General features: G+C 39.6%; 1 protein-coding gene across 1 annotated transcript in view; it reads right to left on the reverse strand.

The window, feature by feature from the left end:
* The window catches only part of LOC124795570 (dynein regulatory complex subunit 7), a 319,826-nt gene that overhangs the window by 245,449 nt on the left and 56,662 nt on the right, over positions 1-17,715 (reverse strand). The window contains exon 4 of the mRNA XM_047259642.1: positions 929-1,147. Coding sequence (XP_047115598.1) covers positions 929-1,147 — 219 coding nt within the window. The remainder of the gene's footprint in view (positions 1-928; positions 1,148-17,715) is intronic.

The raw sequence follows: 17,715 nt of genomic DNA on the forward strand, positions 1-17,715 counted from the left end.
ATTTATTAAGACAACTCAGAAGTTGTCTACCTGAAACATACATCAGATCATCTTATTTTGCATTTTTCCAAAGTATAGTATCCTATGGCATTATCTTGTGGGGTAGCTGTAGTCATATACATGACATCCTATTATTGCAGAAGAAAGCCATTAGGATAATTACAAATTCTTCACATAAGGCTCACTGCAAACCCTTATTTACTAAACAAAAAATTATGACGGTAATAAACCTCTATATATACAATGTCTTAATCTTTACGAAGAAGAACCTACAATATGTGAAACGTAGAGAAAATGTACATTGTTACAACACAAGAAGCATCAAACACATATACACGCCTTACCACAGACTATCAAAATCAATCAATAGCTATGAAGTCACAGGGCACAAACTATTTAATAAGCTGCCAAATGCTATACAGGATCTTCCTGAACATACATTCAAAGAAAGACTGCATGAATGGTTTATTGTCCACCCGTTCTATGATATCAATGAATTCTTCAACTGTAAAATGCAGTAATCCAACAGATGAGCCACTGTACATTTATTGTAATATAAGCTAAAATATTTCAGTAGTCAATACCTTATCACACTGTACTATAAATTGTAACTTCATTTGACATTGTCAATTGCTGTAATGGCCTAAAGACAATAAAATCTTTTATTATTATTATTATTAACCTGGACTTTCCATTGTTTAAATCTTAATGGAAAATCTTCTAATAAAGCAAGGGAACTGCTGCAATAATAGCACTTATTCCATAGTGTAATAAAAGCATAAAACATAACTGGAAATATAATTTTTATATAAACTCCAACTGGGCACATCATTTAATGCATGCTTGATTTGGGTACAGAATACGAACTCTTCTATGAATATACTTAGCCAGCTAACACTGAGTTTGTAGAACAACATTGTACACGTACCTTGCAACCTTCTGAACAGTCCTGCAAATTGACCCAGTAATTTGTATCATTCCAAATACTTTCAATTCCCAAGTAATGTGGGTCATCAACTTGATACCTATTACCAGTAGGTGGTTCTATAAAAAATGGTTCTGTTACTTCTTTATTTGGTGGCAGCACAAGAATCCAGCTATGCAGACGTAATCCATGTAACTCATCTGGTGGCGGACGCTCAAATTCCTAGAAGATAAATCACCAAAAACATCTTATAGCAGACTCATATAATAAATGGTAACTTTGAAAAACTTCAGAAATATGGGTAATTAAGTATAGGAACTGAAGTCATTATAAATCTACAGAAACAGAGTCCTCCTCACTTCTTGAAAGTATGAGAGAACTTGGGATTGGCATACTGGCACTACAGGCAACAAGATTCAAGGACAAAAGCACGATGTAATCAGAGGGATAAGTAATTCTGAAAGGGAAACCCAGTATTGGGGGGCCAAAGCAACCTTTTATGTTTGGCACAGCCTTTGTAGCAGATAATAGATACCTGGATAGTATCACTGCGTGGAAGGGTATAAACGAGATGCGGTCATATCTGACAATGAAAATAGGAAACAAAACCTACACAGTAGTAAATGCACATGCACCAACAAATCATAAGAACTAAAAAAAAAAGCAGGAACTGAACATTTTTGGTCCACTCTGGATAAGGTAGAGACAGATGTGGACAAAAGAGGTGTCACTATTTTGCTAGGAGATTTTAACACGCAAATAGGCACGGAAAGGAAGTTTAGAGATCCTGTGGGAGATTATCCAGCACACAATAGAACAAACAAGAATGGTGAGAGACTAGTGGACCTATGTAGGAGACACAAGATGAGAACAATGACCACCCATTACAAAGTTAAGACAAGTAAGAAAACAATGTGGGTCAGTCCTGGAAATGAGGAAAAACAGCTAGACCACGTAGCAATCCGTGACAAGAATCACAGAGATTATGAACACAAAAGTGAGGAAAAATAGCAGGATAGAATCAGATCACTACCTTGTTGAAATGAAATGCAGATGGATACCCAACAGAGAAAGGAAATGTAGGAGCATAAACACTAGCAGAATCGACCCAGATCTTCTGAAAAAACACAGAGCAGAGTATGCAAAGAGAATGGCAGTTCAGAGTGATTGGAAGAGAGTGAGAGATATGATGGAAGAAGAGGCAGTGCAACTGGCTACTAACAACAAGAAAAGGAAACATGAGTGGTGGACGGATGAATGTGAGAATGCAGTCGAGACCAGGAGGAAACCATGGATAAAATGGCAATCCTGTAAAAACCAAGGAGACTGATCGAACTTCCAAAATGTGAGAAAAATTGCTAGCAAAATGATAAGAAATGCCAAGAGAAATAGACGGAATGAGAAACTAGAAGAAGCAAACAGTCTGCAAAGAAACACAAAATCATGAGTCGTCTTCAGAGAAATGCTGAGCAGAATTTAAGGCTTCAAGGCAAAAGAACCCTTCATAATATGACAAGATGGCACAATAAAAATTTGCGAGAAAGAGGTGTGTGAGGAAATGACTAGGTATTTCAGGGATTTGCTGAATTCAGAAGAACTGACAGTAAAGCTGACACACTTATGCTGTAGAGACGAAAGTCAGGATAGTCTAGACAATTCACCCACCAGGACAGAAGTCGCAGAGGCAATTAAATACCTCAAAAACAACAGGGCATCAGGCAATGATGGTATCTGTGCTGAAGAGATCAAGTGGGGTGGGCCTGAAATAGAAACAAGTATGTACAATATAATAATGGAAATCTGGAGAAATAAGAAAATACCTCTAGACTGGAAAGAAGCCATTATAATACCACTGCACAAGAAAGGGGACAAGAAAGTACTGGATAACTACAGGGGCATATCTCTCTTAAACATACAGTACAAGGTTTTGTCAAGAATCTTGCTGAACAGAGTTGAAGAACAACTGGGGCCAACAATAGGAGAGTACCAGTGTGCCTTTACAAAAAGGAGGACAGAACAGATATTTGGAATAAAAAGTATAATAGAACACAGGCACAGGGAAGGAAAAGAGACAATAGTGACATTTGTGGACTTCCAAAAGACCTACAATTCAGTTGACAGAAGTACTCTGCTTGATGTGGGGGAAGATAGAGGACTGTATGCTACAACACATGCAATAATAGAGGAAACGTTAAGTGACTCTACTGCCAGGATCAAGCATTGCAGTACGCTGTCAGACAGTTTCAAAATAAAAACAGGAGTCTGGCAAGGGGATGAACTGTCCCAGTTTTACTTAACCTAGTGTTGCACAAAGCTGTGAGACAGTGGAGGCAACTAAATAGTAACATTAAGATCAAAGGTGTGCAAATAGGGTACAACGTCAAACATAATGCAACAGTGGATGCCTGGCATTTGCAGATGACATGGCACTCTTAAATGAGACAGAAGAAGAGGCAAACAGCAGAAAAGGTCAGACTGAAGATTGCAAATAAGATGACCAAGACATTGAACACTAAGTTTGACTGGAAGATAGATGGCCAAGTGGTTGAGAAAGTCAGCAGTTTTCGTTATTTGTGGGAGAAGATAACTGATGGCATACAGAGCAACAGTAGCGCAGTAGACAGGGCACAGCTTTTGCAGAAGCTTTGGTATGTGGTGAAAACCACTTATGGCAAGAAAAATATGTCACATAATGCCAAACTGCGACATTACACAGCAACTGTAAGAAATGCTGCTCTGTATGCATCAGAAACAATCACACTCGGTAATGGAGCTTGTATACAGTTGGAAAACAAGGAGCGGAAAATTTTGAGAGGCATATGGGGCACCAAAAAACATGGCAGGTATCTGGATACACAGAACATGACAGAAACTTTATGAAAATATTGAACCCATATTGAGCAAGATACAGAAGAGGAGGTTACAAATTGTTGGGCACCTAATGGGGATGGACGAGGAGAGGTTGACTAAGAAGATATGGAATGCAACATGTCATATGGGAAACTACTGGGTGAAGGAAGTCAGAGATGACTGGAAGACTGTAGGAATAAAAGAAAGGAATCTGCAGGTAGCAGTACAAAACAGGGGGAAGTAGAAAGGGTTGGTGGATGGCCACAGGCAGCCAGACACCAAAATCAAAGTTGTCTTACCAGAAGAAGAAAGAAACAGAATAAGCGAGAGAATGAAGAGGTATTGGGAAGAAAGATGTGCAAAACAAGACACACATGATCCTGAAGGGTCCTAACAAAGCAGAAGAAGAAGAAGAAGAGAAACAGAGTAGGCCCAACAACGTAGCTGCAGCCAAAACTCAGAGCTATATACTATGGCAATCAAGTAGGGATATGACCTTGTGTGGCACAAAATCTTGTGAAGATAAATTGATTCTATTAAGAAAAAAACATGCAAATGAGTAAGAGATTCAAGTGAAAGTTGTCAGTTGCACTTGCGACGTGACCCTTTATTGCAACACAGACTAACAGAACACACACACACATATTTTAGTACCAGTCGACACATTTAAAAGTGGAAAAACTAATCCTAGCATTTGGAACTATTATTTCCTTGCTCATAGAAGAAAGAGAGATGCACTTGGCTAAGTTAAAAAGGAAGGGCACATAACTCAGACCCCATGATGAGAGGAACCTACCTGTTGTGAGGATGAGATGAAACAAAAATGAATGGTGAGGTGTCAGAGAGAGTAGCAGGTCAAAGGCAATATATTGGTAAATACTGTGCCAGCTACAGTTTACAGATTATATCTGTAGTGATAAATAAAGATACATAGAAGAAGAGAACTGAGAAATGAAATTAATAGTATAGTTAAAAACTGAAAAGGCAACAGGGAAAGAACAAAGAGAGAATGAGGTGGGGAGGGGGAAAGATGCATATGAAAGGAATAATGAAAATAAAGTAAACATATAAATGAATAAATAAATAAAATATATAGCAACAGTAAAATTGAGGTTAAGCCCTGGTTGATGGCACAATGTAAGAATATGTGAATGTCATATGTTTCAATAAGACTTTTCCATTCCTGTGCTGAGATGACTTTATTACTTATTTGCCACAAACTCTGATTTCAAAATTCAAAGTTATATTTATTTTCATCCATCACCTAACAGGCAACCCTTACTAACTGAAATTTTATCATTTTGTTTTGCTATTGTAAATCTCGCCCTCCCCCCCCCCCCCCCCCCCCTCTCACCAAATGAACCACGGACCTTGCTGTTGGGGGGGGAGGCTTGGGTGGCTCAGCGATAAACTGTATGTGCAGCCACAGAGGAGGGGTATCTGTTGAGAGGCCAGGAGACAAATATGTGGTTCCTGAAGAGGGACAGCTGCCTTTTCAGTAGTTGCAGGGGCAACAGTCTGGATGATTGACTGATCTGGACTTGTAACATCAACCAAAACAGCATTGTCATGCTGGTACTGTGAACGGCTGAAAGCAAGGGGAAATTATTCCATAGGTAAAATAGTCCCCCATTGGTATCTACATGTGGGAACTATTCAGGAGGAAGTCATTATCAGGAGAAACAAAACTGGCATTCTACGGATCGGAGCGTGGAATGTCAGATCCCTTAATCGGGCAGATAGGTTAGAAAATTTAAAAAGGGAAATGGATAGGTTAAAGTTAGATATTATGGGAATTAGTGAAGTTCGGTGGTAGCAGGAACAAGACTTTTGGTCAGGTGATTACAGGGTTATAAATACAAAATCAAATAATGGTAATGCAGGAGTAGGTTTAATATTGAACAAAAAATAGGAATGCGGATAAGCTACTACGAGCAGTATAGTGAACACATTTTTGTAGCCAAGACAGACACAAAGCCCATGTCTACCGCAGTAGTACAAGTTCATATGCCAACCAGCTCCGGGGATGATGAAGAGATTGAAGAAATGTATGATGCGATAAAAGAAATTATTCAGATAGTTAAGGGAGACAAAAATTTAATAGTCGTGGAGAACTGGAATTTGATAGTAGGAAAAGGAAAAGAAGGAAAAGTAGAAGGTGAATATGAACTAGGGGTAAGGAATGAAAGAGGAAGCCACTTGGTAGACTTTTGCACAGAGCACAACTTAATCATAGCTAATACTTGGTTTAAGAATCATAAAATAAGATTGTATACAGGCCTAGAGACACTGGAAGGTTTCAGATAGATTGTGTACTGGTAAGACAGAGATTGAAGAACCAGACTTTAAACTGTAAGACATTTTCAGGTGCTAATGCGGACTCTGACCACAATTTGTTGGTTATAAACTGTAGATTAAAACTGAAGAAACTGCAAAAAGGTAGGAGTTCAAGGAGATGGGACCTAGATAAACTGAAAGAACCAGAGGTTGTAGGGAGCTTCAGAGCGAGTGTTAGGGAACAGTTGACAAGAACAGGGGAAAGAAATACAGTAGAAGAAGAATTGGTAGCTTTGAGAGATAAAATAGTGAAGATGGCAGAGGATCAAGTAGGTAAAAAGAAGAGGGTTAATAGCAATTCTTGGGTAACAGAAGAGATATTAAAGTTAATTGATGAAAAGACAAAAAATTAAATGCAGTACATGAATATATCACTCAGGGTAAGATAGATACTGCCTACAGGAAAAATTAAGGAGACCTTTGGAAAAAAGAGAACCACCTGTATGAATATCAAGAGCTCAGATGATATAGTGATTCAAGAATTTCTGTGTAAATTCCAGAACCACTCAGCCTTCTACTGTCTTGAACACACAATATTCTAGATATGAGTGTGGGATGGTAAAATTCTACCTACAGCACGTCACATGTTTGTGTGTGCACGTTTAAAATCAGTTGCGGGAAGAAAGTAGACGCAGTGGTCGAACAGCACTGACAAGTACTTGTGGAGCAATCCATAGATGTTTTAGAGGAACAACCATGGAGTTTTTATGCCACTCTGTGCTTATGGTGTCACTGACTATTGTTAATTATAACAAGAACAGTTGAAAAAAACACTATTGTAGGCTATGAATGAAACTTTTCCACTTAGAACCACATGTAACAAAATCACTGGTAAAGTTAAATGGATAACTCTGGGTATAAAAATTTCTAGTGCTAGGAAGACGCAACTACATAATGAACTTATGTTAGATATTATAAAACTACCTTGAAAAAAGTTGTGAAAGCAGCCAAACAAATGGCAAACAATAAGTTCATTTCACAACAGAAAAGACAAACAAAGGCAGTGTGGTCTGTTGTCAAATCAGAGTTAGGTGTCAGAATTAATAGAAATGAAATATCTAGGATTAAAGTAAATGATAGCCTTATTGTAAACCCAGCTCAAATATCAGTGTTTAAATGAATTCTTCATAAATGTGGCAAAGTCAGATGTTGATATAGTACAGTATCAGAGTAAAGTAAACCCCTTTGGACTCCAGCAAGGAGCTGAGTATCTCATAGATTTTAAAAAAGTCTCAATAAAGCATGTGGAAAATATTATATTATCATTAAAAAAAACCCAGCTGGGTGGGATGGAATACTGACTAAAGTGATTAAAGCAGTGTATCACATAATCATACCTCCACTAACTAAAATAATTAATCAATCTTTTGAACATGGATGTTTTCCTGATGTGTTGAAGTATGCCAAAGTCAGACCTTTGTTCAAGAAAGGGTCAAGGGAAGACATGGGAAACTATCGTCCTATTTCTATTCTTCCAATCTTGTTGAAAATGTTTGAGAAAGTAGGTGCAAACCAGATACAAAATTTTATTGTAAAAATGATATTATTATAAATAACCAATTTGGATTCCAAAGAGGAAAAAACACCCTGGATGCATTAAATAACTTTATTGAAAAGATATGCAAAGCACTGGACCAGAGGAGAGAAGTTGCTGGTATTTTTTGTGATCTTACTAAAGCTTTCAACTCTGTAAACCATGCCTTGCTTGTCAACAAATTAGATAAATATGGGATTAAGGAGAATACTCTCAAATGGCGTACATCATACCTGCAGAACAGAAAACAAAAGATAACTATCACTTCAAATGTGGTGACTTATTTTTCGAAGTGAAATACTGTGTCACAAGGTGTGCCTCAAGGGGCCAATCTTGTTCCTATTCTATGTAAATGACTTAGCCACAAATATCAATTCCCCATTAGTTCTGTTTGCAGATAATACTTCTGTTTTAATTGAAGATGGTGATGCAGTTTGGTAAATTCTCAATTAAATGCTCAGAGTCTTAAGTTAAACTCATTAGATTCACAATTTAATACCCAGAGTAAGGCTTTAAATGCTCAGAGGGAAACTCTCAATATTCAGACATCAAATTTAGGTTTGTTAAGCACCAAAGTATATTCTCAAAGAAAAGAATTTAGTAATCTATGTGAAGGCATGGGTGTGTTGCGGAATCATCAATAGTCGAACCCGGGACTCTGGATGGCCGAGCTGAAGCCGGGACCCACCGCGCCGTATTTCGTCAGGAGGCCGAGCAAGTTTGATAGCGTCAAGGGGCAGTGCAGAGTGATACAGTGGTATTCAGAAGCATTGTTTTATTCACACAGTTTAGAGATGCATAATGTCAGAAATAAAGAACAGGTTACACAGAATATTTACATAAACTCTACCAGTCTAGCCCCTATAAGCATAGACCAGCACAGATCCGACCCGACTCTCGTCTGACCTGGCACACTCTTGTCTCTAGTTAAAATTGCTCATCTATTTATACTGCTTTTCCCCTCGCTTCTGACGTAGTGTCAAAGAGAGACAGAAACTATGGCAGGGATAAATTCCTATACGTCAGCCATTTACACATCACCCTCCCGGCTCTGGCCTACTGCCCCCGCCTCATACATCGCAATAACTTCAAGCGACGCTTCGGTTCCCTGCCTCACTGTTGCTTCACACCAAACACATCATGCGTGCAATAACGCCATCGCAGCTCCATGCCCTGTTTACTCTGGTGGCCTACTGGCTGCCAACTATTACTACACATTCCCAGCGGCTCCAGACTTCATCGCCCAACCACGCCTTTACTGAATTTTAACAAACTTCCCCTTTTCTATGGCTAAGACTAATACTAGTGCAGCAGGTGCTTTGAAGACTGAATTTGACGCTATAAGTACTAAAGTAGAGGATTTAAAAATAGATTTAAAGAATGAGTTGACTAATTCTTTAACCACTCATATAACTCATATGTCTACCGACCTTAGTCAGAAACAGAATGATACTGTTCAGGATTTGTCAAAAAGTTTAGAACTTGGCACTGAAAACAAATGTAATAATGTAGAATCAGAACTTATTGAAAAGTTGGGATCTTTTAAAATGTGTACTAGATTAAGTATAATGAAGTAAGACAGGGAATGAATACCTTGAAAGAGAGTGTAGAGAAGAATAATGAATTAATGCCGAACATTCAATCGCGAATTACAGGTGTCAGTGCATGAGTAGATAATGTAGATCAGAATTTTAAAGAGAAAATAGGCAACTCTGATATTATAAAGGTAATTAGTTTGGAGGAACAATTTGGAGAAATTATAGATCGAAAGGTTACCGAGAGAATCACATCCGGGAACATATCACCTATGCCTTCTCCGAACTTAATGATACCAGGAAGGATATAGAAGGCCTGTGGAGAGAATTTAAGCTTATCCAAGATAAAGTAGAAAAAAGGGTATCTTCATCTAATATAGTATTAACTAGTGAAGCTGTGACTGGTTTACAATGAAGAGCTAATTCGGTGTTATCTAGACAATTCCCTAAATTTAAGCTGGATGGAGATATAGATCCAACCCATTTCTTAAAAAGGTTTAACCAAGTATTACAAAAAAATTGGGAAGATTCTAAAAAGATCGAATCTGCTGTGGGGTACTTTTTAGGGGAAGCCTCAGAATGGGGTACAGTAAATACTGAGAAATTTTCTTCTTGGGAGGATTTTCAAAAGAAATTTAAAGAAAATTATTGGTCTGCCAGTGCACAAGGAAAGTTAATATCAGATCCATGGGACCTGGGTGGAGTCATCTATCCCCCAGGGACGTTAACTTTCTAAGTTAACAGGCAGAGTAATGACCGTCGGATACCGAATTTCCCCACCCCCCCACCCCCCACCCCCCACCCCCAAATAGTTTCCTGCACCAAATTTCTTTAAAATCTTAAACTATTCTGTCACCTACCACCCATTCTGAGTTACTGGGTAGAGTGACAATCATCAGATCCCAAGTTGTTTTCGGTGTTTTTTTCCAAATTTTTTCCTGCACTGAATTCCTTTAAAATCTTAAACTAGTCTGTCACCTATCCCCCAGGGATGTTAACATTCTGAGTTAACGGGCAGTGTGATGTCCATCGGATTCCGAGTTCTTTTTGGTGTTTTTTCCATTTAGTTTCCTGCACCGAATTCTTTTAAGATCTATAACTATCCTGTAAACTTATTAAAAAACTGGCTATGACCATAAAATAGAGACCGACTTAAGAGAAACACAGAAAAAAAGTGATATCTAAACTAAATAAACTGAACAGAGTGTTATATTTGTGGAAATTATGATAAGATGTGACTAGCCGAACAATTGTTATACAGTAGAGTATAGATTTTCTATTTTGTATAGAGTATTTTATACCTTTTATTACGAGATGTGATATAGATAGGAGGGTTTTATTAATTTTGAAGTGGGTGGATATTGTAGCTAAAAGCATGACTTACAAGAACAGATATATCATGACTAACACAAAACACACATCACACCTTTCAAACAACCCTCAAAAACAAGTGTGCCTGATTCTTCTTCATTTGCCATTTCCACAGGATTGCTAGGATTTCCTTCAGGGACCTCAAAGGGTGAAGGTGGGACAATTCCATTCTGTAGGAGACAATTTAACACCAAACCTCTTCCGGCATCTCACTCAAGTACCTGAGAGGTAGGGATCCTGTGGAAGGGGGGTGGGAAGGGTTTCCTGTCTTCTTTCTCTTCTTTGATCCTAGCAACTACATCTATTTTTTTCCTTTCTTACTTCTTATCTTGAGCACCTGTCGATCTTTTCCCTCTTTCCATATTCATAAACTTCTATCACTGAAGTCCTTCCTTATTTCCATGGTTACTAATTACATACATCTTATCTTTAGATAAGAAGGCCGAAGAATCAGACTACATGAACACACATCCACATATAGACAAATATACACTTCTACACAAACATTAGATTATACACTATTGGCCATTAAAATTGCTACACCATGAAGATGACGTGCTACAGAAGCGAAATTTAACCGACAGGAAGAAGATGCTGTGATATGCAAATGATTTGCATTTCACAGCATTCACACGAGGTTGGCGCCGGTGGCGACACCTACAACATGCTGAGATGAGGAAAGTTACCAATCGATTTCTCATACACAAACAGTAGTTGACCAGTGTTGCCTGGTGAAATGTTGTTGTAATGCCTCATGTAAGGAGGAGAAATGCGTACCATCACGTTACCAACTTTGATAAAGGTCAGATTGTAGCCTATCGCGATTGTGGTTTATCGTATCACGACATTGCTGCTCGTATTGGTCGAGATCCAATGACTGTTAGCAGAATATGGAATCGGTGGGTTCAGGAGGGTAATACGGAACACCATGCTGGATCCCAATGGCCTCATATCACTGGCAGTTGAGATGACAGGCATCTTATCCGCATGGCTGTAACGGATTGTGTAGCCACGTCTCGAGACCTGAGTTAACATATGGGGACGTTTGCAAGACAACAACCATCTGCACGAACAGTTCGATGACATTTGCAGCAGCATGGACTATCAGCTCGGAGACCATGGCTGCGGTTACCCTCGACGCTGCATCACAGACAGGAGCGCCTGCGATGATGTACTCAACGATGAACCTGGGTGCATGAATGGCAAAACATCATTTTTTCGGATGAATCCAGGCTCTGTTTACAGCATCATGATGGTTGCATCTGTGTTTGGCGACATCACGGTGAACGCACATTGGAAGCGTGTATTCGTCATCGCCATACTGGCGTATCACCCGGCATAATGGTATGGGGTGCCATTGGTTACACGTCTCCGTCACCTCTTGTTCGCATTGACAGCACTTTGAACAGTGGATGTTACATTTCAGATGTGTTACGACCGGTGGCTCTACCCTTCATTCGATCCCTGCGAAACCCTACTTTTCAGCAGGACAATGCATGACCGCATGTTGCAGGTTCTGTACAGGCCTTTCTGGATACAGAAAATGTTCGACTGCTGCCCTGGCCAGCACATTCTCCAGATCTCTCACCAATTGAAAACGTCTGGTCAATGGTGGCCGAGCAACTGGTTCGTCACAATACACCCGTCACGACTCTTAATGAACTGTGGTATCGTGTTGAAGCTGCATGGACAGCAGCTGTACCTGTACATATCATCCAAGCTCTGTTTGACTCAATGCCCAGGCATATCAAGGCCGTTATTACGGCCCGAGGTGGTTGTTCTGGGTACTGATTTCTCAGGATTTATGCACCCAAGTTGCGTGACAATGTAATCACACGTCAGTTCTAGTATAATATATTTGTCCAATGAATACCCGTTTACCATCTGCATTTCTTCTTGGTGTAGCAATTTTAATGGCCAGTAGTGTAGAAGACAAAGCATGTCACGATGTGAGAACTGCCAGGTGTTGTAGGGGAAAAGGTGTGTACATAGGGAATTAAGTGCACACATATGGGAAGTTATGACAGTTCTACATCGAATACACATAAGGAGAGGTGCCCATACATAACTAACAACTATAAAATAGTAATGAGTAATGGATAACTAAGAAAAAGGTGTGAGCAACATCAGTGTAATAAATACTCTAATGAATTGAAGGATAGTAGGACGTAAATAGACATAATATCTATTGAAAATATAGAAATGATACATAGAGGAGGACTCTAGGGAGTAAATGATATATTAAAGAATGAATGTGGAGATTAAGACAGATTTATAACTTTACCAGAAGATATTTAATTATGGTGTACATAAAAATGTATATTAGGGTAATGGACCTTGAGGCCTTCTCAGAAAGGATAAGGGGGATGTACCCAGCATTCACCAAGTATAAAGGGCAGACTTAACTACGTGGAGTTGGGATGATCTGCGACCTAAAAAATAGAGATGTTTTGTAAGGGGCGTACCTAGGTCAGCCCACAAGCAAGGAATAGATGTTGATCCTAGGAGAAGGGGACAGTAACATGACTAAAGTCATAAATTTTATAGGAATTGTTCTGGAAAGTATAAATTCTATGAAAAACTAGCATTATTATGCTTTGTAGAAATAAATGAGTGTCAAAAGAACACTTTTATTTTGCCCAGAGTTCCTCCAAGCTACAGCTAATGAAAATAGTACATACTAGGAAAAATGTAGTACAAAAAGAACAGAAAATAGATTATTCATGTGTCATAAACACCTGAAGTTTTTGATCGAAAAAGAAAATAAAGAAAGAGATAAATTCCTCACAATTTCTAAATATTAGTAAAGCTGACTAAAACTAATAACAAAGTAAAATAAGAAAAGAATAGAGAAACAATAACACTAAGATCGTTGTTATGGAAAGGAGAGATACATATAAAAAACTATGTAAAACAATGTATAATGTTCAATGTGAAAGGGGGGGGGGGGGGGGGGGTATGTAGTGATTTGAGAATTTCTGTGTAAATTCTAGAACCACTCAGCCTTCTACTATCTCGAACACATGATATTCTAGACATGAGTGTGGGGTGGTAAGATCCTACCTACTGTGCATCACTTGTTTGTGTGTGCAGATTTAAAATCAGTTGTGGGAAGAAAGTAGATACGGTGGTCGAACGGCACCGACAAGTACTTGTCGGGCAATCCATAGATGTGTTAGTGAGTGTGTAAGGAAGAACCATGGAATCTATATGCAACTCTGTGCTTATTGTGTCACTGACTATTGTTAAGTGAAACAAGAACAGTTGAAAAAGTACTCTTGTAGACTCTTGACTCAGCCTTGTTAGAGGCAAGACATATTTTCATACTCTTTTTCTGATAGTCATGGTGGCTAAGCAGACTTTCTTTTGAATATAAAACAATTTGTTTCCAACATATGACTGTATGAGAGACTTGCTGGAAGTTACATATTTTGTAGAAAGTGAGAATTTTTTATTTTGCTTCAAAGTCAAATACATCACTGATTAATGAAAAATAAAGTTTGTATGACTAATTATTTGAGGAGTAGAAAGAGGCTTGGAAGTCCCTGTACCTAGCGTTATTCGATGGAGAAGAAGTCAAGAGAGTTTCCAGCAGCCAGTTATCCAGAAAAGATGAGTGGCTGCAAATCCCAAGTAAGTCATCTCGTATAGAAGCATGCAGTTTGTGTGTCTACTTTCATCCTTTAAGTCATCAAAATGTTAGAAGGATCTATACAAGGGCAATGTATTTGAGGGCAATATTATAGAAATGGAAGAAGGCGTAGATGAAGATGCGATACTGCATGAAGAATTTGACAAAGTACTGAACGACCTAAGTCAAAACAAGTCCCTGGGACTAGACAACATTCCATTAGAGCTACTGATAACCTTGGCAGAGCCAGCGATGACAAAACTCTTCCACCTGGTGAGCAAGATGTATGAGACAGGCAAAATATCTTCAGACTTCAAGAAGAGCATAATAATTCCAATCTCAAAGAAAGAAGGTATTGACAGGAGTGAAAATTACTGAACTATCAGTTTAATAAGTAATAGCCGCAAAATACTAACACAAATTCTTTACAAACGAATCAAAAAACTAGCATAAGCTGACCTCAGGGAAGATCAGTTTGTGTTCTGTAGAAATGTTGGAACATGCGAGAAAATACTGACCCTACGACTTATCTTAAACCTAGGTTAATGAAAGTTAAACCTACGTTTATCAATACAAGAGAAGGAAAGTTGCTACTCACCATATAGCGGAGATGCTGACTCGCAATAGGCACAATAAAAAGATTCACACAATCCGAGTTTTCGGCCATTACGGCCTTTGTCAGCAGGAGACACACATACACACAAGCACACACACACTCAAGCAAGCGCATCTTGCACACACGTCTGCAGTCTCAGAGAGCTAAAACTACACTGCGAGCAGCAGCACCAGTGCATGATGGGAGTGGTGACTGGGTGGGGGTAAGGAAGAGGCTGGGGAGGGGAGAGGGAGGGATAGTATGGTGGGAATAGCAGACAGTGAAGTGTTGCAGTTAGACGGAGGGTAGGAGAGAAGGTGCGGAGGGGGGAGGGGGTAATTAGTGGAAAGGAGAGAAATAAAAATAAAAAAATAAAAACTAAAAGAAATTAAAAGACTGGGTGTGGCGGTGAAATGACGGCTGTGTAGTGCTGGAATGGGAACAGGGAGGGGGCTGGATGGGTGAGGACAGTGACTAACGAAGGTTGAGGCCAGGAGGGTTACAGGAACATAGGATGTATTGCAGGGAAAGTTCCCAACTGTGCAGTTCAGGAAAGCTGGTGTTGGTGGGAAGGATCCATGTGGCTCAGGCTGTGAAGCAGTCACTGAGATGAGGGGTATCATGTTTGGCAGCATGTTCAGCTACAGGGTAGTCCACTTGTTTTTTGGCCACAGTTTGTCAGTGGCTGTTCATGCAGACAGACAGCTTGTTGGTTGTCATGCCTACATAGAATGCAGCACAGTGGTTGCAGCTTAGCTTGTAGGTCACATGACCGGTTTCACAGGTAGCCCTGCCTTTGATGTGATAGGTAATGTTAGTGACCAGACTGGAGTAGAAGGTGGTAGGAGGATGTATGGGACAGGTGTTGCACCTAGGTCTATTACAGGGGTATGAGCCATGAGGTAAAGGATTGTGAGCAGGGGTTGTGTAAGGATGGACAAGTATATTGTGTAAGTTCGGTGGACGATGGAATACCAAGGTAGGAGGGGTGGGAAGGATAGTGAGTAGGACATTTCTCATTTCAGGGCACGATGAGAGCTAATCAAAACCCTGGCGGAGAATGTAATTCAGTTGCTCCAGTCCCGGATGGTACTGAGTTACGAGGGGAATGCTCCTCTGTGGCCGGACTATGGGACTTTGGGAGGTTGTGGGAGACTGGAAAGATAAGGCATGGGAGATTTGTTTTTGTACAAGGATGGGAGGATAATTAAGGTCAGTGAAGGCTTCAGTGAGACCCTCAGTATATTTAGAGAGTGACTGCTCGTCACTGCAGATGCGACGACCACAGATGGCTACGCTGTACAGAAGGGACTTCTTGGTATGAAATGGGTGCCAGCTGTCGAAGTGGAGGTATTGCTGGTGGTTAGTAGGTTTGATATGGATGGAGGCACTGATGTAGCATCTCTGAGGTGGAGCTCAACATCTAGGAAGGTGGCTTGTTGGGTTGAGTAGGACCAGGTGAAGCAAATGGGGGAGAAGTTGTCGAGGTTCTGGAGGAATGTGAATAAGGTGTCCTCGCCTTCAATCCAGACAGCAAAGGTGTCATCAGTGAATCTGAACCAGGTGAGGGGTTTAGGATTCTTGGTTTTTAGGAAGGATTCCTCTAGATGGCCCATGAATAGTTTAGCAAAGGATGGTGCCATGCGGGTGCCATTAGCCATACCACGGATTTGTTTGTAGGTAATGCCTTCAAAAGAGAAGTAATTGTGGGTGAGGATATAGTTGGTCATGGAGACTATGAAGGAGGTTGTTGGTTTGGAATCCATAGGGCGTCTGGAAAGGTAGTGTTCGATAGCAGTAAGGCCATGGGCATTAGGAATGTTAGTGTACAGGGAGGTGGCATCAATAGTGACGAGCTTGTGCCTGTGTGTATGTGAGTCTACTGCTGACAAAGGCCTTAATGGCCAAAAGCTTTGATTGTGTGTATCTTTTTATTGTGCCTATCGCTACTCAGCATCTCCGCTATATGGTGAGTAACAACTTTCCTTCTCTCATATTGTTACATTCCATCCTGAATTTTCCATTGTTTAAACCTATGTTTATAGCATTTGTAAACTTAGAGAAAGCTTTTGACAATGTTGACTGGATACTGTCTTTCAAATTCTGAAAGTGGAAGGGGTAAAATACAGGGAGCAAAAGGCTATTTACAATTAATACAGAAACCAGAAGGCTGTTATAAAAGTCAAGGGGCATGAAATGGAAGCAGTGGTTGAGAAGGGAGTGAGACACGGTTATAACCTATCCCCGATGTTATTCAATCTGTATATAGAGCAAGCATTAAAGGAAACAAAAGAAAAATTTGGAGTCGGAATTAGAATCCATGGAGAAGAAATAAAAACTTTGAGGTTTGATAATGACACTGTAATTCTGTCAGACACAGCAAAGGACCTGGAAGAGCAGTTGAACAGAATGGACAGTGTCATGAAAGGAGTATATAAGATGAACATCAACGAAATCAAAACAAGGATAATGGAATGTAGTCAAATTCAGTCGGGTGTTGCTGAAGGAATTAGATTGGGAAATGAGTTTTGCCATTTGGGAAACAAAATAACAGATGATGGTTGAAGCACAGAGGATATCTAATGTAGACTGGCAATGGCAAGGAAATCGTTTCTGAAGAAGAGAAATTTGTTAACATCGAGTATAGATTTAAGTGTCAGGAAGTCGTTTCTGAAAGTATTTGTATGGAGTGTAGCCATGTATGGAAGTGAAACATGGACGATAACCAGTTTGGACAAGAAGAGAATAGAAGCTTTTGAAATGTGGTGCTACAGAAGAATGCTGAAGATTAGATGGGTAGATCACATAACTAATGAGGAGGTATGGAATAGAATTGGTGAGAAGAGAAATTTGTGGCACAACTTGACTAGAAGAAGAAATCGGTTGGTAGGACATGTTCTGAACCATCGCGGGATCACCAATTTAATATTGGAGGGC

This window comes from Schistocerca piceifrons, chromosome 4, assembly GCF_021461385.2.
Source record: "Schistocerca piceifrons isolate TAMUIC-IGC-003096 chromosome 4, iqSchPice1.1, whole genome shotgun sequence".
Taxonomy (NCBI): Eukaryota; Metazoa; Arthropoda; class Insecta; order Orthoptera; family Acrididae; genus Schistocerca; species Schistocerca piceifrons.